The sequence below is a fragment of the Meles meles genome, chromosome 8 (genome assembly GCF_922984935.1).
Source record: "Meles meles chromosome 8, mMelMel3.1 paternal haplotype, whole genome shotgun sequence".
In the NCBI taxonomy this organism is placed as follows: Eukaryota; Metazoa; Chordata; class Mammalia; order Carnivora; family Mustelidae; genus Meles; species Meles meles.
In genome coordinates this window covers 18747507-18771365 of record NC_060073.1, presented here as the reverse complement: position 1 = coordinate 18771365, position 23859 = coordinate 18747507, and the positions used below count along the sequence as shown (strand labels likewise).

The following is a 23859-nucleotide window of genomic DNA, read 5'->3' as shown; positions in this document are numbered from 1 at the left end:
TGCATAATGCTAAAAGTAATCCAGCACACCGGCGTACATGACATGGAGCAGGTAAAACTTCTCAATTACATGCATATAGACTGGAATAAAATTCAAACTATTAATTGTTGTCTTTGGTTAGCTTTATATGAACATAACCAAAGTAGAGATTACCTTTATAATCAGGGAAAAAGTCCATCTTCAAAACCACATAACATTATTTCCAGGATTTTAGGCAAACAGTAGCTAATATTATAGAGTACGAGCTCCAAAATACGTCTTAGCACCTTCTGGTGCCAAAACCCTGTTTTCTCACCCTGTCCCCAATGGCCCTCTCATCCCCACTGACTCAAGATCCTGCGGCTCTTCTTTTTCCCAAGAGATGTTCTTCAGTGTCCACACATGCCTTCTGCTGTATTTGGAAGAAAAAACAAAACTGGACTTAAAACAAGTCTTGATCACACAATCATGAAATAATAGCCTTAGAACAGCAAAAGGATAACCAATCAGAAGTATAAAAAAAGCTTTATTAGAGCATATATACAAATTTACAAGGCCAGAAACTGGAGAAATACAAACAGCTTTAAAACACAATTTGCCGTTTCTTCAGTTTAAAGTGACTTTTACCTGATTGTGATACAATAGAAAGTACAGAACAGTAAACTGCTTTTTAAATACTGGAATTTTATGGAGAGTACATTCACACAAAAGGGAGGTGCATTTTGGAATAAGGTGAGACAATGGAGACACATTAATACATACAGTGGCTCTTGTTACATTTACTGCCACATATATGAGGGGGAAATCCTCAAAATTAAAGATATGAACACCTGCTGCTGCCTGTATTGAAATTTGAGTAACGCCACTGGTATGTGAAATGACTGAGCTACCAGTTCTAGAATTTTTGAGAAAGAGATCTCTAGGAAGTGTGGTGGTCTGTCAGCACAAAGGAAACACCTCAATATACCTCAGCACTTCAGGGGTGGCAGGATAGAAGAGGTCAGAGATTCGGATAATCCCAGTTAAGCAAAACAGAATACAGAGCTGCCTTCTTAATTGCACTTGTTCTGGAGTAGAAGTTAATGAGAGAGAGCCGCACTAGGAACTAAATGAGACTCTATGAGACAGAAAATCCTTCACTTTTTGTCAGTGAGTGCTCTGCGGAGGTATCATATTCCTGACTCACATGTTCCAGATGGATGAGGTTAATGTACCTGATACAATGAGCTTGCCAGTGTGAGAATAAAGGCAGCCATGTCAAAGCATTCGGTCAACATCACCCTTCAGCAAAACAGAAACATTACATTTCACAAATGTGAAAACTCTGTACGTGTATGCTTTTGCCCAGGAAATTCATATGCTCTCCCTCTTAACATTTATAGTTTATTGACAACAATAAAACTGATGAAGACTCTGAACTGAACACGAAGAAAAAGATCAGTAATTAAAAAAAAAAAAAAAAAAAACACTCCCCCCACAAAACTATGGGTTTGGAGCCATTTTCCTTCTCTTCAGTCTCGCTCGCCAATCCTCAGGAAGCGCTTCAAAATTAGCATTCCTCTCTGCCATGCCACTGTGAAAACAACAAACAGATTACTTCACTGGCAAGAAAAAGGAGGAAACTGTTCACAAAAACCATTACCTGACACTGAAACTCTGATCTTTGTTTATGAATGTGCTTCAAGTTTCTCAACTAGGTACCAATATATTCTTCTTCAAATTTCTTAATTCTGATGCATCAAAGACACACACACTCTCTCTACAGTTTCATGAACATGTAGGTGCGTATTTATTTTTATGTATCTCCTGTAACCATTAAAGCCAAACTGAAGGAAGACAACAGTTCTTGTGAAAGTTTAACTTGGCCCCGAAGAGTTTCAATTCTTGAGGAAAGACATATCTTAACCTTCAACTTATCGTCAGAAACCTTTGGTTTTTGAAGATTTTTTTTTTTTTTTTAAATTTTTTATTTGACAGAGAGATCACAAGCAGGCAGAGAGGCAGGCAGGGGCTGGAGGATGAGCAGGCTCGCTGCTGAGCAGAGAGCCCAATGTAGGGCTTGATCCCAGACCCCTGAGATCATGACCTGAGCCGAAGGCAGAGGCTTAACCCACTGAGCCACACAGGCGCCCCTGAAGTTCTCTTTTGAACAGTTTTATTTTTAAGCAATAATACCTCATGGCCTATTCAAATATTTTAAAACAGACTGAGCTCAGATTCTATTCTTATGATAACCAGAAGGGATGCATTGGGACCCTTTTACAAATCCAAAATAATCTAAATACAGAATCTTTGCGATTCCCCACCTATCATCTTGAAAGTTTCCTATTTCATCATTATAGGAATTAATCATTACTCAGTTTACAGCAATACTAAAAAAGACAAAAAAAAAAAAAAAAAAAAGAAAACCAAATAATGGGATCATCTATAAGAATGAGGCAAAGTGCAATAAATTGTTACTAAGTGCACCCCTCAGTTTTCTTACTGTGTTGCCCCAAAGAGTATACAACCTTTCAAGGAAGTAAAGTCTGGAGGCAACATCTTCATGGTCTCCTTCCACTCCAATATTATTATTACTATTTTTTAAAAAAGATTTTATTTATTTATTTGAGAGAGAAATCACAAGTAGGCAGAAAGGCAGGCACAGAGAAAGAGGGAAGCAGACTCCCCACCAAGTAGAGAACCTGATGTGGGGCTCAATCCCAGGACCCTGAGATCATGACCTGAGCCGAAGGCAGAGGCTCAACCCACTAAGTCACCCAGGCACACCTATCACTACTATTTTTTTAAGTAAGCTCTATGCCCAAATGGTGCTTGAATTCACAATCCCAAGATCTAGCAATCAAACCAGCCAGGTGCCCCCACCCCACAATTATTAGACAAACCAGAAGATAAATGCAAACAAACAGCGGCATTGGACATTCTAATTATGATGGTAAAAATTATCGGGTAAGTAAAATTTCAGACTATGGATATTAAGAGGACCATATCCTAGAAGAATTTTCTCAAATTTGAGATTACTGAATGAACAGTATATTTCTAAGAAAAGGAAATACAATATTCTCATTAAAAAGGAACAACAACAGGGGCGCCTGTCATCTGTCAAAAAAATAAAATCTTTAAAAAACAAAATTAAATTAAATTTTAAAAAAAGGAACAACAACAATAAATAAATAAAAAGGAAAAATATCAGGGGACCTGGGTGGCTCAGTCATTCAATTGGCTGCCTTTAGCCCGGGTCATGATCCCAGGGTCCAGGGATTGAGCCCCACATCAGGTTCCTTGCTCAGCAGGAGACTGCTTCTCCCTCTCCCTGCCACTCCCCTTGCTTGCTCTCGAATTAAAAAAAAAAAAAAAAAGGAACAACCAGGACTATCTCATTTCCTAAAATGACATATAGCAAGAATCTTTCAGGTTTTATTATGCTGTATGCTACAATTTATTTCATAGGGTTCCTAAGTAGACAAGTGCTAAAAGGAGGTATGTAATAAATGGAGAAATGGACATTGTAGAAACAAACAAAAAAAAAATTCCTTACAATGACCATTTCAATTGGTGGTTACGTATCTAAAAATAAAAGTGTTTTGAATTGTGAAATAAAAGATGGTGATCCTCTCCCAAATGTCTTCATTGATGTTGCAAGTGGTAGAACCAGAAGTAATAAGCTAGAACCTAAATGAGACGGATGTGAAATACAGTAGGACTACTTATGAGTATAATCCAGGTTATGTATGAAAACTGAACGATTAGCTGCATTCTGAGTTGCAAACTGAGCAATGGTGCTCAGTTTATTTACTCTATCTACCCTCAGAACCAGAAAAATATCTGGGTTACCTATGTTTCAATTCTTACCAAATCTCTAATGAATTTTTCTCCCCTTCCCTTTTTAAGTCTTTTCTTTTTCTTTTTTTTTTTTTTTTAAAGATTTTATTTATTTATTTGACAGAGAGGCAGATCACAAGTAGGCAGAGAGGCAGGCAGAGAGAGAGGAGGAAGCTGGCTCCCCGCAGAGCAGAGAGCCCAATGCGGGGCCCGATCCCAGGACCCTGAGATCACGACCCGAGCCGAAGGCAGCGGCTTAAGCTCTGTGACCCAACATGGGACTTGAACTCAAAATCCCAACCCCCAGATCAAGAGTCCCATTCTCACCGACTGAGGCAGTCCCCGTCCTTTTAACTTCTGTAAATTATTGTAAAATAATTTTTTTAAAAGTTATAAAAAGGTCTATTGGGTCTACATGCTAAAAGGGATATCTGTTTTTCCTGGTATGCTCAGAGTTAAAGATACTCCTTTGCTTAAGAGGAACAATCAGTAGGATAAAGTTAAAACCTTGGTATTTCTAACTCTGAAAAAGGGTAAATCATAATTTTTACAGGGAAATTAACATTACTGTGAATTATGAACCTTTAGGTAAGTTTGAAAAAAAAAATATAAAAATTAAGGACTGTGATTCAAAGAATATGACGACTACTCTAAAACCACCACCACAACCCACTCTCATCTGTGGTTTCTTTTTACCTGACCAGCTGCTGCTGTTTCCACTCTTCGATTCGCTTCTGTGCAGTTGATTCCCGGTCCTCTTCACTGGAACTAGAGTTCTCCTCTTCATCTAACTCACGCTGGATACTCTGCCACTTCTTTACCAGAGAGGGCATTTTGGTTTTACTCTTCTTTGCCTAGAGCAAAGGTTAAAGGTCAAAAAGAAAATAATACATAAAATATGGAAATGAGACCCATGTAAGATCAAGATCTCTTCTTAGATCTAAGGAATAAAGGGGCTTTAAAATCAAAAGGACAGAAACAGAAAATATATCCATTATAAGTTTTTTTTTTTTAAAGATTTTATTTATTTATTTGACAGAGAGAGATCACATAGGCAGAGAGGCAGGCAGAGAGAGAGAGGAGGAAGCAGGCTCCCTGCTGAGCAGAGAGCCTGATATGGGGCTCATCCCAGAACCCTGGGATCATGACCCAAGCAGAAGGCAGAGGCTTTAACCCACTGAGACACCCAGGCACCCCTCCATTCTAAGTTCTTACCAAAAATCTCTACCGACTATAAACCTAATGCTTGGTTGAAAATCTAAAAACTATAAAAAAAAATCCTAAAACTTTAAGTGTGTTTTTATTAAATCGGGTCAGAAAAATTTTCTTTAGCCTCATTATTTTATGGAATTCAAAACTGTTGCCTTTTATCTCAACTCAGAATTAGTGTTTCCTTTGGCAAATTTTAAACAGATGCCCCATTCACATCAAGTGAAAAACAGCTGAGAAATAAATGGCCAGCTTTCCTGGAAAGAGCAACATAGCCAATGGCAACAAATACTAAAAAAGCAAGGAGATACATCAAAATATTAATAAGATCAGTTCTAAGAGGAGTTCTTATTTTTCTTCTTTTGGCTCATCTTCATTTTCTAAATCATCTATAATAAATATGTACTTTCACAGCAAAAAAAAAAAATCCTGGTGACACAAAATCATAACTGCAGATGTCCAACATGGTTTGCTCTATTATCACCTTCAGGCCTCTGATCAATGGCACTCTAGCCAAGAGGCCTTCCCTGACCACCCTATCAGAGACACCACCACCTCCCAAAGACCACTTTTGGTCCTCTAACACTACTTATTTTTTCTCACTGCATTTTAAGCACCAAATATGCACATACTTGCCTATTTGTCTCCCCATTCCCCTCTTCTCCAGCCTTCCAGGAGAGAATCTCCACAAAAACAGGATTTGACTCTCTACTAAATCCCAAGCTTCTAAGGAAAATGTCTGACAAATCATGTACATTAAAAAGATTTTATCCCTGGGCGCCTGGGTGGCTAAGTGGTTAAAGCCTCTGCCTTCGGCTCAGGTCATGATCCCGGGGTCCTGGGATCGAGCCCCGCATCGGGCTCTCTGCTCAGCAGGGAGCCTGCTTCCCCCTCTCTCTCTGCCTGCCTCTCTGCCTACTTGTAATCTCTTAAAAAAAAAAAAAGAACATAAGGTCTATGTGTCCTATCACTTAAAAAAAAAAAATTATCCCTGTATTTTGAAGAGCAGCAGGAGCTGTGTCTGAAGACCTAACCAGGTCCCACACCATAAGCATGACCAGCAGGCACACAAGTGGTAGGTGCGAGTACCTGCTGCTGTGCTCATTCTGGACTGGATATGGGGGCCCAACCTGTTTTTCCAGCCTGTACTTGTGAGACATTTCTTGTCTTCAAAAATCTGAGAAAATAAGTTTCATATTTTTAGTCTTTCTTCTGTTAGTAGTTCCCTGTTAACTCAATACCCTATTTTGACTGTAACTCAGAGTTCTTAACTTTATGGGGGAACGAGTGCCCATCTGTTGTGCTGACACCTTTAGGTCCCACATACGTTCCCAAGTTCTAGTCGGTCCTTTCACCTGTGATACAGGCTCTCACACTGTATATACCCCCTTCCTGCAAGCTCCAGAACAGCCCACTCTGGCTTAGCAGGGAACCAACTGAGTCAAAAGTAACATGAACTAATAATGGTGACATGAACACAGAGGGCTCACTGAGGTATTATCTTTCACTGAACATTGGCAACCATGATTAAAGAACAAAGCTCTTGGGGCACCTGGATGGCTCAGTGGGCTAATGCCTCTGCCTTCAGCTCAGGTCATGATCTAGGGGTCCTGGAATCGAGCCCCGCATCGGACTCTCTGCTCAGTGGGGAGCCTGCTTTCCCCCACCCCTCTCTGCCTGCTTCTCTACCTACCTGTGATCTCTGTCAAATAAATAAATAAAATCTTAAAAATAAAAAACAAAGCTCTGGGTACAGTTAGTCATTTCATTTTGACTTCTATTGGGTTTTGTGAAAAAATTTTTATCACGTGATTCCTATCAGTCATGGAAAAATTAGTTATGTTTTAGAAGTTTATTGCCAATCACATTCAAAACCATGCATATAGAGTTGCACTGGCTGTTTAAGCACATTTTCATAGGGGAACACTGAAGTCAGATGAGGTTAGGACTTATTTTCTAGTAAGCTGTACACAAAACTCTTTAGCAAAAAGACTGAAAACTGGGGCGCCTGGGTGGCTCAGTTGGTTAAAGCTCTGCTTTGGCTCAGGTTGGGATCTCAGGGTCCTGGGATGGACTCCCTGCTCAGCTGGGAGTCTGCTTCTCCCTCTGCCTTTGCCCCTCCCCTCCACTTGCACGTGCTCGCTCTCTCTCTCTCTCAAATAAAATCTTAAGGAAAAAAAAGATTGAGGGTGCCTGGGTGGCTCAACGGGTTAAGCCTCTGCCTTTGGCTTAGGTCATGATCTCAGAGTCCTGGGATCGAGCACCACATAGGACTCTCTGCTCAGCAGGGAGCCTGCTTCCCCCTCTCTCTCTGCCTGCCTCTCTTCATACTTGTGACCTCTCTCTGTTAAATAAATAAAAATTAAAAAAAAAAAAAAAGATTGAAAACATGTATTTCAAATGTTCCTGAACATGAGGCACTAAGTGTAATATATTCTTTTTTTTTCTTTTTTTAAGTAGACTCCATGCCCGGCAGGGAGCCCAGCCTGGGTCTTGAACTCATAACCCTGAGATCAAGATCCAAGTTGAGATCAAAAGCTGGATGCTTAACCAACTGAGCCACCCAGGTGCCCGTATTTTTTTTTTTTTAAAGATTTTATTTACTTATTTTAGAGAGAGAGAGCACATGCATGCAACACATAAAGGAGAGGGGCAGAGGGAGAGGAGAGAGAATTCCAGGCAGATGCTGTGCTAAGCAAAAGCCCTACGAGGGCTCAATTTCATGACACTGAGATCATTACCTGAGCTGAAACAAAGAGTCAGACACAAGTGACTGGGCCACTCAGGTGCCTCCATTTTATATTCTTTTAAAATGGCCTATATACAACAAAAAGACCATTATTTGTTTCAATATTAAGTATGTAAAAATAATACCTTACCAAGTTAGAATTCTGGATTTTTCAAGACCATAGAAACATGACTGGCTAAAAAATTACTTACCGCATTAAAAGAGGCAGAAGCAATTATGTCTGGTGGGTCAGAAAAAGGGTGTCAAGGAAGGCTTCAGAAGATAAATGATTCCCGAGAACTGGTTGTTCTAACATTTAATTGTGTAAAGAGCAGACAGTATTGGGATTGGTGGACAAAGTAAAGGCATGGAGGTAGTGAACAGTATTTTGACTCAGGAGAGCTGTGTATACTTTGGTGTAGAGCTTGACATTGGTCTACTTTACACACTGTCTTGTTATTACTGACTGCTCTAATATTCACTTTATTTCCAGATAATTTCTATCTGAAATCATGGTACCAAGTTGGACAAAAAGTTTAATCTGGAAACACTGTCTATTTTGTGTGAATGCATAACCCATTCAAGAAGATTCTTTGAACCATCGTAAGTCAAATGAATTTGCCCTGTTAATCCTCAGGGCAAAAGATTACAGTTGAGGTAGCAGAGAAAGTGCTAACACAGAGCACAAAAGCTGATGAGAAAGTTCTGTGTGGTTTTTTTTTTTTTTGCAGGGTGCCTGGGTGGCTCAGTTGTTAAGTGTCTCCCTTTGGCTCAGGTCATGATCCCAGGGTTCTGGGACTGAGCCCTGTATTGGGATCCCCAATTTGGGGATCACCCCAAAGAGTGAAATGTTCTATCCTGGCTGTGGCTGCCTGAAGGACTGGATTCTGTAACTGCCTAACTGAGAGCTCAAGTAGGAAAGGTAGTATGTTTTACTGGATTTCAGGCTGGAATCCATGAAAGGCAGTGGCAGGTACTATGTGGCATGTGAAAACCATGTGGAAACTGCAGTCATGTGGATACTTGGAAACAAGAGATTAGGGGCAGGAGAATACTATACAGCACATAAGGCTCCTAAAAGCAGGTGTGAGACTCTTCAGAAAATTAAAATTAATGTATACAGGAGAATGAGAAAAATAGGAAAGCATAAATCCAGGGAATACAAATGCCCAGAAAAGCCCCAAAAAGATCTTGAACCTTCATACAGGGCTCATTAATGAAATTCTTTCCACAAATACAGCAAGGCTACAAAGACTGGGAGAGAGAGTTGTTTTCTCAAATACCTAATTTTCAATACAGAAAAAAAATCACAAAACTGGGATACTGGGAAACACACCCATTCAAAGGAAAAGAAAATTTCTAGAAACCAACACATGCTGAAGACATACTAGACAAAGACTTCAAAACAGTTGTCTTAAATGTGCTCAGGGGCGCCTGGATGACTCAAATTGTTAAGTGTCTGCCTTCAGCTCAAGTCATGATCCCAGGGTTCTGGGACTGAGCCCTGTATTGGGATCCCCGCTCAGCAGGAAGCCTGCTTTTCTCTCTCCCACTCCACCTGCTTGTATCTCTGTCAAATAAATATCTTAAAGAAAAAAAAGCACAAAGTTAAGAAAAAGAAAAGTTTTAAATGTACCCAAAAAGCTAAAGGAAAACACCAGCAAAGAACTAAAGGAAATCAGGAAAGTTATACATGAACAAGATGAGATTATTGACAAAGAGATAGATACAAAAAAAAAAAAAAAAAATCCAAAGCAGATAAAAATTCTGAACAAGATGAGATTACTAACAAAGAGATAGTTATAAAAAAAAAATCCAAAGCAGTTGAAAAATGTGAACTGAAAAATTCATTAGCTCAATGGCAGACTCTGATAGGCAGAAGAAAGGATCAGTAAAATTCATGGTAGGTCATTTTAAATTATTGAGTCTGCAGAGCAAAAAGGAAAAAGAATGAAGCAAAGTGAACAGGGCCTAAGTGACTTATAATACACCCTTAAATGGACCAACATATACATTATGGAAGTCCAAGGAAGATGGAAAGAAAAGGGAAAAACTCATTTTAAAAACAGCCACAGGGGGGCACCTGGGTGGCTCAGTGGATTGGGCCTTTACCTTCCACTCAGGTCATGATCTCAGGGTTCTGGGATCCAGCCCCATATCTGGCTCTCTGCTCAGCAGGGAGCCTGCTTCCCTCTACCTCTTTCTGCCTGCCTCTCTGCCTACTTGTGACCCCCTGTAGGTCAAATAAATAAATAAAATCTTAAAAAAAAAAAAAAAAAAAAGCCACAAGATGGGACGCCTGGGTGGCTCAGCTGGTTAAGCGGCTGCCTTCGGCTCAGGTCATGATCCCAGCGTCCTGGGATCAAGTCCCACATCAGGCTCCTTGTTCTGCTGGGAGCCTGCTTCTCCCTCCGCCTGCCACTCTGCCTGCCTGTACTCTCTGTCTCTCTGACAAATAAAATCTTAAAAAAAGAAAAAAAGCCACAGGGTGCCGTGCCTGGATGGCTCAGTCACTTAAGCATTTGACTCTTGATACCAACTCAGGTCTTGATCTCAGGGTCATGAGTTCAAGCCCCGTACTGGGCTCCATGCTGGGTGTGGAGACTACTTCTAAGAAAAGGGGAGAAGGTACACCTGGATGGCTCAGTCAGGCTCAGTCGTTAAGCATCTCTTTTTGGCTCAGGTCATGATCCCAGGGTCTGAGGACTGAGCCCTACATCAGGCTCCTTGCTCTGGTGAGCCTGCTTTTCCCTTTCCCTCCCTGCTGTTCCCCCTGTTGTATGCGCACGCTCTTTCTGTCAAATAAATAAATAAAATCTTTTAAAAATTTTTTAATTACAAAAACAAAAGTGAAAGAAAAGAAACAGGCAAAAACTTCCCAAATTTAGGGAAGACATGGATATACATATCCAAGAGGCCTAACAAACTTCATGTAGTATAAACCCCAAAAGACCACACTGTTACATAACTTGTCAAAAGCCAAAGAGAATCTAAAAGCAGGGGAAAAAAAAAGCGACTTGTCGTATACAAGGGATCCTCAATAAGATTATCAGAGGATTTCTGGCAGAAATGACATAGGCCAAAAGACAGCAGGAGGATATATTTAAAGTGGTGAAATTAAAAAAAAAAAAAAAGAAGCCGCCAATTCAGAATTCTATACCAGGCAACACTTTCCTTCAAAAATAAGGAAAAAACTGGGGCTCCTGGGTGGCTCAGTGGGTTAAGCCTCTGCCTTCGGCTCAGGTCATGATCTCAGGATCCTGGGATAGTCCTGCATCGGGCTCTCTGCTTGGCAGGGAGCCTGCTTCCTCCTCTCTCTCTCTGCCTACTTGTGATTCCTTGTCTGTCAAATAAATAAATAAATTCTTTAAAAAAAAATAAGGAAAAAATAAGATGTTCCCAAAATTAACAAAAGATGAGAAAAAGAGGGAGTTCTTTACTGCTTGACTTGCCTTGTAAAAAATGCTTAAGGGAGTGGAGTCCTTCAAGTTGAAATGAAAAGATGCCAGAAATTAACTTGTCATACAAAAATATAAAATTCTCGGGTAAAGATTAAATACACAAACAAATATAAAAACCAGTATGATTATGATTTTTGTTTATAACTCTATTTCTTACTCTTCTAAAAATTTAAAAGGCAGGGGCGCCTGGGTGGCTCAGTGGGTTAAAGCCTCTGCCTTCGGCCCAGGTCATGATCCCGGGGTCCTGGGATCAGGCCCCGCATTAGGCTTTCTGCTCAGCGGCGAGCCTGCTTCCTCCTCTCTCTCTGCCTGCCTCTCTGCCTACTTGTGATCTATCTGTCAAATAAATGGAATCTTTAAAAATAAATAAATAAAATAAAATAAAAATTTAAAAGGCAAAGCATAGAAATAATTTTAAAACTACATTAATGGGTACAATATATAAAGATGTAATTTATAACACCAATAATGGAGTGGGGTGCAGTTATATAGTTTTTGTCTGCAGTGGAGTCTATTAATTTAAAATAGATTATTGTAACTTCAGCACATTATATATAATACCCACAATAACCACAAAGAAATAAACATAGAATATATGCAAAAAGAAATGACAAGGGAATCAAAATATGTCACTGTAAAAAAAGTCAACACAAAAGGCAGCAATAAGGGAAGAAATGAGGATAAAAAGCTTTATAGGCTATATATAGAAAACAAGTAACAAAATGGTAGTGGTAGGTCCTCCCCTTTTAGTTACTACTGATAATAAATTTGTAATTTACTGATATAAATGAAACTCTCCAATTAAAAGTCCTATATTGCCAGAATGGATTTAAAAAAATAGAATCATGGGGCACCTGGGTGGCTCAGTCAGTTGAGCGTCATGACCTGAAGGCAGATGTTTAACCGACTGAGCCACCTAGGTTCTCTAAAAAAAAATTTTTTTTTTTTTTATTTGAGAGAGAGAGACAGCATGAGAGGGGAGAGGGCTGAAGGGAGAAGCAGACTCCCTGCTGAGCAGGGAGCCTGAGGTGGGACTTGACCCTAGGACTCCAGGATCATGACCTGAGCAAAAGGCATCACCCAACCAACTGAGCCACTCAGGCATCCTAAAATTTTTTTTAAATAGAAACTTAGATTTACTCTACCTTATCTTTCTTTCCTTTTTTGGTCTTCTCAGGTGGTGGCACTTTGGGAGCTGGTGGTGGTGGTGGTGGTGGAGGAGGAGGAGGAGGAGGTGGTGGTTCAATAATGGCAGTGGTAGGTACAGCACCTCGGGCTTGGACTGGCTGCAATGTGGGAGCAGTCACTGCCATTGGGACAGAACATTCAGTATAGCTCATAATTGCAGAAGCTGATGCCAGTCCTAGGTAATTTGACTGCAGGCTCATTCCTCTGGCTTGATGACCCATTCCTGTTGCTGGATGGCTAACTGATATTGCCTGGTGTCCAATCCCTGCAGACTGGTGTCCAATCCCTGCTGCCTGGTGACCTAACACAGAAAACATAAAACAAGACTGTAAGAAGGGTATTGTGACAAGCAAAAACAAAGAAAAGATGGAAAAGATAACTGGGGGTTAGATCACCTACAAATTGTCAGTACACCTTTTCCTCAAAAAATATAGCCATAGGGCACCTGGGTGACTCAGTTGGTTAAATATCTGAGTCACGTCATAATCTCTGGATGGTGAGATCAAGGCCTGCGCTGGGCTCCACGCTCAGCAGGGAGTCTGCCTGAGGATTTCTTTCACTCTCCTCCTCCCCAACTCTCAACTAAATAAATCTTTAAAAAAATATATAGCCACAGGAGCGCCTGGGTGGCTGAGGCAGTTAAGCATTGGCCTTTGGGTGAGGTCATGATCCCAGGGTTCTGGGATGGAGTCCCACATTGGACTCCTTGCTCAGCTGGGAGCCTGCTTCTCTCTCTGCCTGCTGCTCCCCCTGTTTGTGCTCTGACAAATAAATAAAATCTTAAAAATAAGTAGATAGATAAACAGATAGACTGACTCATGATCCTGAGTTCAAGAGTTGCATGCTCTACCAAATAAGCCAGCCAGGCACCCCCACCGTAAGGTACTTAAACATCAAAATTACTGAAGTCATGTAAGTGCACAGAAAACAATCTGGAAGGATACATAGTAGTTTTCAGTAACTAGAAGAAACATATAGAAAGAGGTTTTTGTTTTAAAGATTTTATTTATTTGACAGAGACTCAGCGAGAGACGGAACACAAGCAGGGGGAGTGAGAGAGGGAGAAGCAGGCCTCCCACTGCACAAGGAGCCTGATGCGGGAGTTGATCCCAGGACACCGGGATCAAGACCTAAGCTGAAGGCAGCCACTTAACGACAAGCCACCCAGGTACCCCTAGAAAGTTTTTAAAATGAAGACTTCGGGGTGCCTGGGTAGCTCAGTGGTTAAGTGTTGGACTCTTGATCTCAGGGCTGTTAAGCTGAAGCCCCACACTGGGCTCCACACTGGGTGTGGCATCTATTTAAACAAAATAATGAAATGAGAAGCCTTTACCTGACATCTAATCCTGAAAACAAAGATGTAATACCTTGAGGAAAACATTTTAATCGCAAGGTTTACCTGCAGCTATAGCTGACTGGCTGTAGAGTACCGGAGAACTACCGATGGTAGCTGATCTCTGAACTACTGCAGTACTAATTTCTGTAGCTTTTCTTTTTACTGCTTTAGTGGAAGGTGAACTAGAGACGGTAGAGTCAACTGAAGTCTGAAACAAAGACAATCTAGTTAGTGGCTGAAAGTCCTGATTAAACATCCTCTTCTAAAATAAAACATGGTGTCAAATTATGCCCCAGTCCCCAGAAACTCTTCAGAATGCCAAACAGTATTTCTTACCTGGCTAGTTACAACTGTGGTTTGCATCGAAGGTTTCAATGGAGTATCCTCCTCTGTTCCTGGGGCAGGAGGCTCCTCACTTCCCTCATCCTCCATCTCTACCTCCTGGATCTCACCATCTTCTACAGGAGGAGGGGGAGGGGGAGGAGGAGGAGGGGATTCTGGGGGTGGAGGTGGAGGTGGTGGCATTTCCAAAGGTAATGGAGGCTGAAGCACAGGCACATTTGACTGAAGGAGGGTCCAGAATGGAGTAAGTGGCATGAGTGATGAAGAAGAAACTTGGCCAGAAAAGGACTCTTTACAAAGAGAACCTACAAAAACAAACAGGAGTCAGGGCAGAGGCAAGACAAAAACTCTGTGGCTTACATTTGCACCAATGTTCAAGTGACTAGTTAGACAAAATCAGACCCCCAGGCATCTACTCTACACTGAGGTCACTGAAATACTAAGCAATTCAGTTCAAAATGACTACCATGTAAAGATGAATTTATTAACCTCACAGTTAGTACTTGCCCCAGCTATAGTATATACTAGTTTTGTTCTTTGGGTCCAGATTTATGGATGAATAAAGGAAGCACACCACATCAACTCAGTGAGAAATCTGGTCATCTGAACCTGATGTTTCTTATTTCAAACATTCACAGTTTCAACATACACAACTAGAAGGCAACACTCTGGGTCTTTTTTACTTCAAAATGAATGAACAATGTGTATTTGCAATACTGATTCCATGTTATTTTATTTTTTAGTGAGCCAGGTGACTGATTGGGGATGACCCAGAGAAGCACTCATTCAAAACTGAATTCTACTTATTTTCATTAGAGTTACTAGGCTTTAAAAATCCATTTGCAAGGTGCTGTTTCTTATCAACTCTATCATTCCTTTGCACCTTTTTATGAGTTACATTTGCTGAAGCACAGCAACAAAAAATTAAGGGCAATTTTTTTGTAATGAGAAAAGGGAAATTTAGAACAAATCTTCAAGGTACATGATAACGAAGGCACACATGAAAGAAGTGTTTGAAGACCCAGAGGATGTGAAATTGATGCTGGAGTCTGAGTTAAAAAGACATTGTAAGTAAAAAGCTGCAGAATCCATTCTTCTCAAATTCTGCAAAAGCCAGTTAATTCTTTTCCTTTCTCTCCTGGGAAAAGCTTTAAGGGTTAAAGAAAATAGGAGGATATACTTACTTGTAGCCTTCCCCATCCCTCTTTATCGTCAATAGGGAAGTTTCACAATATATGGGACTATTAGATATTTATCCCAGGAATGCTGAAGGGAATTTTCTCCCTAAAAATCATAGAATTTAGGAGTAGAAGAGACATGAGAAATTATCTAGTTCAACTCTCTCATTTCAAAGGTAATGAAACCCAGGAGGAAAATGATTTGCCTAAGATCATACAGCTCTCAGTGGCCAGGTCTGATTCCTAGTCTAGCACTATTTTACCAAGAAGTCCCGGTGAAATGCCAGAGGTCTAAGAGCTTTAGAAATCACAGCTAGATAAATCTCACTTCTCACGGAGTACAGACCCAAATGTAATCACCTGTTAACATTTCATGGTCAAAAGTGGTGGATTAAATGAGGGTACTATTACCAAAGTCTCTCAACAAGGATACAACCCTTTACCTTGGTTGCTCCAAAAGACACCACACTGGTTCTCGACAAGGTAAAACCAAAGCCACCATAAACCATTTGGCTTTTAGGATAGCTTTAGTTTTTATGGAGCAGATATATAATATATTTTTGTAAAAGACTTTAAGAGGATGATTCACAAAATTCACTGTAATTATTTTGAGAAGTTGATTAAAGGAAAAGAGCGCTGAAAAAACAGTTACCAGAAAACAAGAATGTAGTTTTCCAGCTAAAAGACTTCAACTGCCTCATCTGACTTTTATATTTGGTCATATCTAATATGAATTCACACACTAACTTTTAGATGAATAAAGTCCAGGTATGACCAAGGAGTCTACTATACTACATAATAACAGAATATCAAGATCATATCAGAACCCAAGAAAATACATACTGAGAATTAATAACCTAGCAAACTTCTAAACTTTCAACAACATCTGATAGATAAATTAGTAAGTCAAATTTTACACTCTCATCTAAAAGCACAATATAGATATGCTTATGATGATAATGTGCTGCTATATAAAGCAACTCAAGGAAATACAGGTTCAAGGTTAATAATGTGGTTTACAACTTCCAGCAAAGCTTACCAGAATTAGTTAAACTTTGTGTAAAAATGCGATAAACCAGACTTGATAAATCTAGCAGCAAACAAGAAGCATTTCTGGTTAATATTTGAATCCCATAATAAGTTGCTCAAAACACAAAAGCTGTGTCTTAATACTGGTAATTATCTCCTTTAGCTTAGACACAAAAAACTTAAGAAATATCCATTTGAGTATCCAGGGATGTTCTATTGCATATTGCTTCCTTTGTTTCTAAATATAACCCAGTTGGTATATTTTGCCATCTAAGGTAACATTTAAGTCTGAAGTTCAAGGAGAGATTAAAGGTAAACACAGCTTTTACTATACCCTTATAAATTTGAAAACTACAGGCTTAAAATAGTGTGGAGACACAAATTTTGAGCTCTTCAAGAATTTTTTTCTATGCATCCTTGTGTTTATTTGAAGGCAGGTTTCCTTTACTGTTTTCCTGTATTGCTCCAAAGAAAAAACTTTTGCTTAGTATTTTGAACCACGAGGACAGTTTAACAATTTAAAGCAAGAACTTATTATACAAAAAAACCAGATCCACGGACTTTTGAAAAGCAGCTAAATTTAACATAAATGACAAACATTTTAGATATCTTCAAGTATCACTTGTCTTTAGAGACATGATGTTAAATTTGAACAATGAACAAGGATTAAAAAATGAACAGAACTTGGAAACGTCCTTGCTCCGCACAATGTAGTAAATTTTCTTCTCTTAAAAGATGGTTTTAACCACTGCTGAGATGACAACGACAAACAGAATATATTAAACAAACTTTCTTTATATGCTTAAAACAGTAAAAAAAACTCTTAAATCCCATAGACCTTAGTGTAAGATTTGGGTTTTATTTAAATCAAGTTTATCAAAGTTTTAGTGGCTCTCATTAAAGAGGCTTAAGATTATAAGCAGGATTATCAGTGGCTTTTTCCTACAGCATAACTAGTTTTGTTTTAATCAGACAGGAATGTTTCCAAGTCTTCCCTTTACCACATGGTACCCAACTGTGTTTGTCATCAACAAAAGGAAAAAATAACTTTAAGTCTAAGATGTTCAGAAAACACTTAAAGAAATTAGTAATCCTAGAATATTCAGCTCTGCAACATACAAGGGACATCAGACAGTGCTCAGGAGTAGTCTACTTCCCAGAACTACATCAAGCCTCTTCAGTTCACTAACTACTAAAAAGCAAATAAGTGATAAAACCAACTTATGAGACATAGCTATCTTTACTACTAAAAGAATGAGGGGAAAAAAAAAACCAAAAGAAAATCTCTTTGTGAGAATGTTAGTAAAATACTCTATAACTTGAGAAAATATATTTCTGAAATACGAAGTAAAATCAAAATACCCTTTTGCTATGTGCAAAATTAACACTGCAGCCAAATGTGGCTTTTTATTCAGTGATCTGATAATTATCCCTAGGCTATTTAAGAAATGAACAAAATCATTTGGTAACACAACCACTTTCATTTGGTACATTATCAGAACCTTCTGTTTGGAATCAGGAAGCCAAATAAATACAAAAGTATAGGGGCGCCTGGATGGCTCAGTCACTAAGCATCTGCCTTTGGCTTGGGTCATGATCCCAGCGTCCTGGGATCGAGCCCCACATGGGGCTCCCAGCTCTGTAGAAGTCTGCTTCTCCCTCTCCCACTCCTCCTGATTGTACTCCCTCTTTCGCTATCTCTAACAAATAAAATCTTTTTAAAAAATAAATAAGTAAAGGGGTGCCTGGGTGGCTCAGTCATTAAGCATCTACCTTCAGCTGTAGTCATGATCTCAGGGTCCTGAGATCGAGCCCCCATCAGGTTCCTTGCTCAGCAAGAAGCCTGCTTCTCCCTCTCCCACTTCTCCTGCTTGTTTTCCCTCTCTTGCTCTATCAAATAAACAAATAATTAAAATCTTAAATAAATAAAAAGTATCATTTTTGAAAAGCAGAGAACAAAAAAATTCAGCTCTTTACTCCCTAAGTTACCAACAAATTCCATGTCTTTATCTACAAAAGGTTTATTCTTTTAAAAGCCAAACCATAGACTCCTGCTTTATTTGCTATTATTTTAACAGCTACCAGTTTTTTTAGATCAAAATGGTTGCTAATCATAGTATTGACTATGCTTCACTATTCACTTATTTTTGTTATTTCAAGAACAGTGGATTCAGAGGGAAAGAAAAAAAAAACGCATCTTCTTCCATAATGCAGAAATCAAGCCACTTCTCTTTAGAGCTCTCAAGATTCTCAAGAGAACTAAGGAGCTATGAAAGCCCTTTTTAAAATGTATACAACAAACGTAAGACCTCTATGAAAACTTTAAATGGGTTCAGAGCCATCCTGATTGTTTTATACTAGAATACTGTTGGCAATTTGCACCCCATCAATTATTTCGCTTATCTGAAACAATGGTCATAGTTTCATACCATTTCATCAGAACATTTTAGCAACCATACGTCCTGTAAGACCAGTGGAGTAGAAAAATGAAGCTACAGTATCAACAGACTAAGCTTTCTGTAGAACAGCAGAACAAAAACCCCATTATCACCTCCACACAGATATTGACAACTACTGCAGGGAGCCTGATTCGGGGCTTGATCCCAGGACCCTGGGATCATGACTTGCGCCGAAGGCAGATGTTTAACGATTGAGCCACCCAGGTGCCCCTGGGACATTCTTAAAATCAAAATATTTTGGCTCATCATTTCACATTTTAACAAAGTCTGATATTAATAGTATGCTGATTTCCAAGTCATCACTACCTTAGTTTTCTTCAGTATTAACTTGCAATTTTATGTCAAGCCACTTTTTTTAAATAGAAATTTATGATTTATTTCCTTCTTTTATGATATAAACTAACACAAGTCATTTTTTCCCCAAAAGTTTTTTCTCTCCAAATTAGTATAGGGTAAATTGTCCCACCTGTGGAATTCTCAGACGATTCTGTAGAATTTGATTCAGTGCCAGTTTTGTCTTTCGAAGTCTGTTTAGGAAGAGTCTCGTCTCTACTTTCTTGTGCTTGGCTTTCTTCCTCCTCCTCCTCACCATCTGGAAACTCCCACTGAGACTCGCCCGACTGTTCGTTTACATAGAAATATCGTCTATGATCCCTAAATTACAAGAAAGAAAACACATGTTTTAAGACCCATTCTCCTACAAAGACACTTCCATTTGGTCCTGTCCCAGGACAGCAGTCTGCTCTCACAGGGACGAACCTGTTCTTAATGGACTGCTATTCACAAAGGCAACAAAGAGCTTTGACAATTGAGAATGAAGAACCAAGGATAATTCAAAGCTATTTGCACTGCCAGCAGCTCTGTGAATACAGCCCTGAGCCCTCTCATTTCAACAGATGACTTAGAAAACACCTCTCACATTTTTTTTTTTTTTTTGCCAATGCTTAACAGGCTTTCAAGTTGCATTAACGAAGGGACTCAATATCCTAGAACACTAATTTCCCTTCCAAAGAAGAGAACAACGAAGTTTGCGAAAGGTGACTCTTCCCCTCTTGGACCGTGGAATTCACATTTCATACTCTTGATATCAAACACAGTGAAAGCTAAAGAGAGGGAGAGGATCTGGGAGCTGAAAAATAAAAGAGCAAAGATTTCAAATAACGAAAAAAAAATCAAGAAAAGCCAAATATAAAAAGAAATATTTTCATCTGACCTGCTGGCAGAAGATAGTAATCTTGTTCTTCATTCACATCTTCAGGCACGAAGCTTTCCTTAACTTCACCGAGGTTAATCAGGAGTAGTTGCTTCCAGAGGTCCTGTAAAGCGCACAGAGCTCTCGCATGCGCTTAACCCCCAAGCCCGCCCTACTCCGTGCAACAACACTCTGGAGAGTAAAAACCAGCTTTGTCCATCTTGGGAAAAAATCCGTTACATGGAACACTTTAAACATTGCTTTTTGTTTCTCCGTGTGGCTGGCCCAGACTCTGTAAGTGCTTGCGGTGCTTTGCCTGCCCAGCACCGCTAACCGCAGCTGCTCTCAGTCTCCAGACAGGCTGTCATGTCGTCAGGTGGTGGTGATCACAAATCATGTCTGAGATGTCAAAGGTGAAAGGTGAAAAGGGGAGAAGAGTGCGTACCTGTCCCAGTGGCAGGACCAGCCTTTAGGAGTGGCGTTTATTTCATACTGTTTTAGTTGTTCTGCTGCATCCTGAAGCTTTCGTTTAAGGTAGTTTCCATTAAGAGCCCCTTCCCTCCAGTCTGCAATCCGAGTCTAGAAACAACAAATGGAGAAATAAGTTAAAGACTTCTTGTTACGTCAAGAAGCAGAAGTAAAAGGAACATGTTTTCTGGTCCATGACAGTATGGCTATACTCTCACAAAAAAGAGATACACCTAGAAACAAAAACAAAATCAAAAAACAAACCATCTTTATTTCATAAAAAATCTTGTTTGCTCTGTAGAGTTCTGAAAAATGACTCCAGTACTCCAGTACTTTTTACACTCCCAACTCTCCAGTACCTGAAAATGAGTAGCAGTTTTGTTTCCCCCTTTGGACAGTATAATTCCCCAGCAATTTTACCTTTGTTTGGTAGATAGTTCATTCAGATCAGTAATGTTCTTCATCAAAAACAAAAGTTCAGTCCTTAGAGAAGTCAGATTCCTACAGGAGAACTTCTTTACTAAATCATAACCTGCCATGCTATAAACTATGCAGGTGACAAACAGGACTTGGAACTTCTTTTTTTTTTTTTTAAGATTTTATTCATTTACTTGGGGAAGAAAGAGCGAGCAACCACGAGCAAGGGGAGCCGCAAAGAGGGCAGACTTCCCGCTGAACAGGGAGCCCAATACAGAACTTGATCCCAGGTCCAAAGGCAGACACCCAACCAACTAAGCCACCCAGCCGCCCCCAGAAATTTTCTTCTTAACGGATTTATAATCTTGTAGCACTTACAAAGTCTTTCCACATGACATGGCCTCATCTGATCACTATCAATAGAATTTTGTCAGAAAACGGGTCTATATTAAAATATATGCCCATTCACAGCCAATGGAGCATGCGACTCTTGATCTCAAGGCCTTGAGTTCCAGCCCCACAATGGGCAGAGAGCTTACATCTTAAAAAAAAACATTTAAAAAAAAAAAGTTTATTTATTTATGAGAGAGAGAGAGAGAGAGAACAAGTCGGGGAAGAGAGAGACAAGCTGACTCAATGCTGAACACTGAACCCAACGTGGGGCTCAATCTCACCACTGTGAGATCATGACCTGAGCCAAAATCAAGAGTTGGGTGCTTAACTGACTGAGCCACCCAGGTAGTCCCCCACCCAAACATTTTTTAAATAAAATATATGCCTATTGAAGGTGGTATCAACACACATAAAATCTCAGTATTTACCTCCATAATTATGTTTTGCTTTAGCTAATACACAGTTTTATTTCCTGGGTTGGTGGTTCAAATATGCACCAATGTTAAAATTTTAATTTAGGATTAAAACAAGACAGACAGGGGACCTGAGTGGCTCAGTTGGTTAAGCATCTGCCTTCGGCTTAGGCCATGATCCCAGGGTCCTGGGATCATCCAGAGTTGGGCTCCCTGCTCTGCAGGAGTCTGCGTCTCCCTCTGCAAGCCCTCTATTTGTGGTATCTAATAAATAAAATCTTTAAAAATATAAAACAAGTAAAACAAACGCTTCACACATACAGCATTTTAATCAATGACCAACTATGACCAACTGGAACCAAAAATGGCTAAAATTACCTCAGTCTGTAGGAGCAGCACATGAAAGTTGGAGATGGACTGTCTATTAATGCCTAGGAATTCAAATTTACTTGTCAGGGTATTTGCCAGTTCTCCAATCTGAAACTGCAATGCAAGAAATGAAAAAAAGGAAGAAATAAAATTGAATCAAAGTATTTTCTGTATTATGTAAAATCTTTTTCTTAAATATGCTAAAAAAAAAAATATGGGTCTGCCTAGAAACAGCCCTTCTTAAACAGCTGCATCAGTTATGTAGAGAAGACAAGATTGTAACTTAAGTAATTAAGTAAATTAAATAAACTAATGCACGTAACAAGTGATAAATAATGACAAGTCTAGAGAAATTAAATGTTTATATACTCTGAGACAACTCAGGATTCAGCAGGTATAAATAGATGTTAAATGATACAACTCCCAACAGTGTCCAAACTATCATTTATGCATTACTAACTCTTTTACTACCTACACACTGAACAACATCAATTCTCCCAGTCCCTTTCACATGGTTGTACACTAGTCAGTGAATGGATAAACTCTTTCAGGTCAAAAGAATGTGCTAAATAGCTTTTCCAACAGATCAACCTTGAAGAGCCTCATACTTATGTGGTCCAATTCTCATGATATTAGGCTTCAAATAAAACTGGAACCAAATGTACCTTTGTGTAAGGCCAAGTAGTTCACACAGGAATTAAATTTGTGACTTTTAGGCTCTTCAGGTCTTCTCAACTAGAAAAGCCTATATTTGATAGGCTGTTACTGCTTTCAAATGAAGGTCTAACTTTTAAGAAAGCAATTAAAGCATATAGAATTTTAGATAATTTCTCTGTAACAAGTCTGTCTTATAATTCAGTATTTCACCCTGAAATATGACCTTTCCACCTACATAAATGATTTATATATGGAGGTAAAGATCACTGTACTTGCTAATAAAGGATGTACTTTAATGGCTGCCCAACTTAAAAATATTTGTTAAGGGGCACCTGGGTGGCTCAGCTGGTTGAGCGACTGCCTTCGGCTCAGGTCATGATCCTAGAATCCCAGGATCAAGCCCTGCGTCTGGCTCCCTGCTAGGCAGGGAGTCTGCTTCTCCCTTTGACCCTCCCCCTTCTCATGTTCTCTCTCTCTCTCTCAAATAAATAAATAAAATCTTTAAAAAAAAATTATTTGTGAGGCCATATTAAGTAATATACGTACTTTCAAATCCTGTTCTTCTTCTTTAGGTGCTGTTTGTGCTTTTATCTTTTCTGGCGATTCTTCTACTTCCATCTCTTTGTCTGAATTCTCATCCGTTTTTTCTGAAGTGTCAGCACCAGTTACTACAAAAGAAACCATGTGAAATTAAATAAAAGGACCAATACTAACATAGTATCCCATATATATTTTCTTATCCCTGTAGCAGAGGTATCTGTAAAGTTACTTTTCCCTTTGCCTGTTTTCCTTATTAAAGAAACCCTAATGATTTATCTACCTGTCTTTATAAAACCAAAAAACTTTATAATAACCTTTTTTTTTTTTTAAAGATTTTATTTATTTATTTGAAAGACAGAAATTACAAGTAGGCAGAGAGGCAGGCAGAGAGAGAGAGTTCCTGAGGAAGCAGGCTCCCTGCTGAGCAGAGAGCCCAATGCGGGGCTTGATCCCAGGACGCTGGGATCATGACCTGAGCCAAAGGCAGAGGCTTTAACCCACTGAGCCACCCAGGCGCCCCTATAATAACCTTTTTTTAAAAAGATTTTTATTAATTTATTTGATAGAGAAGATCACAAGTACACAAGTAGGCAAAAAGGCAAGTCGTCGTGGGGTGGGGGGAAGCAGGCTCCCCGTTGAGCAGAGAGCCCGATGCGGGGCTTGATCCCAGGACCCTGAG

The 23859-nt window shown here is 39.5% G+C and overlaps 1 protein-coding gene across 2 annotated transcripts in view; it reads right to left on the bottom strand.

Moving 5' to 3' along the window:
• Nucleotides 1-485: 485 nt before the first annotated feature.
• Nucleotides 486-23859, bottom strand: part of FNBP4 (formin binding protein 4) — a 39827-nt gene continuing 16453 nt past the window's right edge. For both annotated transcript variants that reach the window (XM_046015392.1, XM_046015393.1), the window contains exons 9-17: nucleotides 23187-23308; nucleotides 21993-22097; nucleotides 20369-20502; nucleotides 19198-19385; nucleotides 14060-14370; nucleotides 13787-13931; nucleotides 12345-12688; nucleotides 4498-4655; nucleotides 486-1552 (exon numbers count right to left, since the gene is read on the bottom strand). In XM_046015392.1, coding sequence (XP_045871348.1) covers nucleotides 1462-1552; nucleotides 4498-4655; nucleotides 12345-12688; nucleotides 13787-13931; nucleotides 14060-14370; nucleotides 19198-19385; nucleotides 20369-20502; nucleotides 21993-22097; nucleotides 23187-23308 — 1598 coding nt within the window. In that variant the 3' untranslated portion in view covers nucleotides 486-1461. The remainder of the gene's footprint in view (nucleotides 1553-4497; nucleotides 4656-12344; nucleotides 12689-13786; nucleotides 13932-14059; nucleotides 14371-19197; nucleotides 19386-20368; nucleotides 20503-21992; nucleotides 22098-23186; nucleotides 23309-23859) is intronic.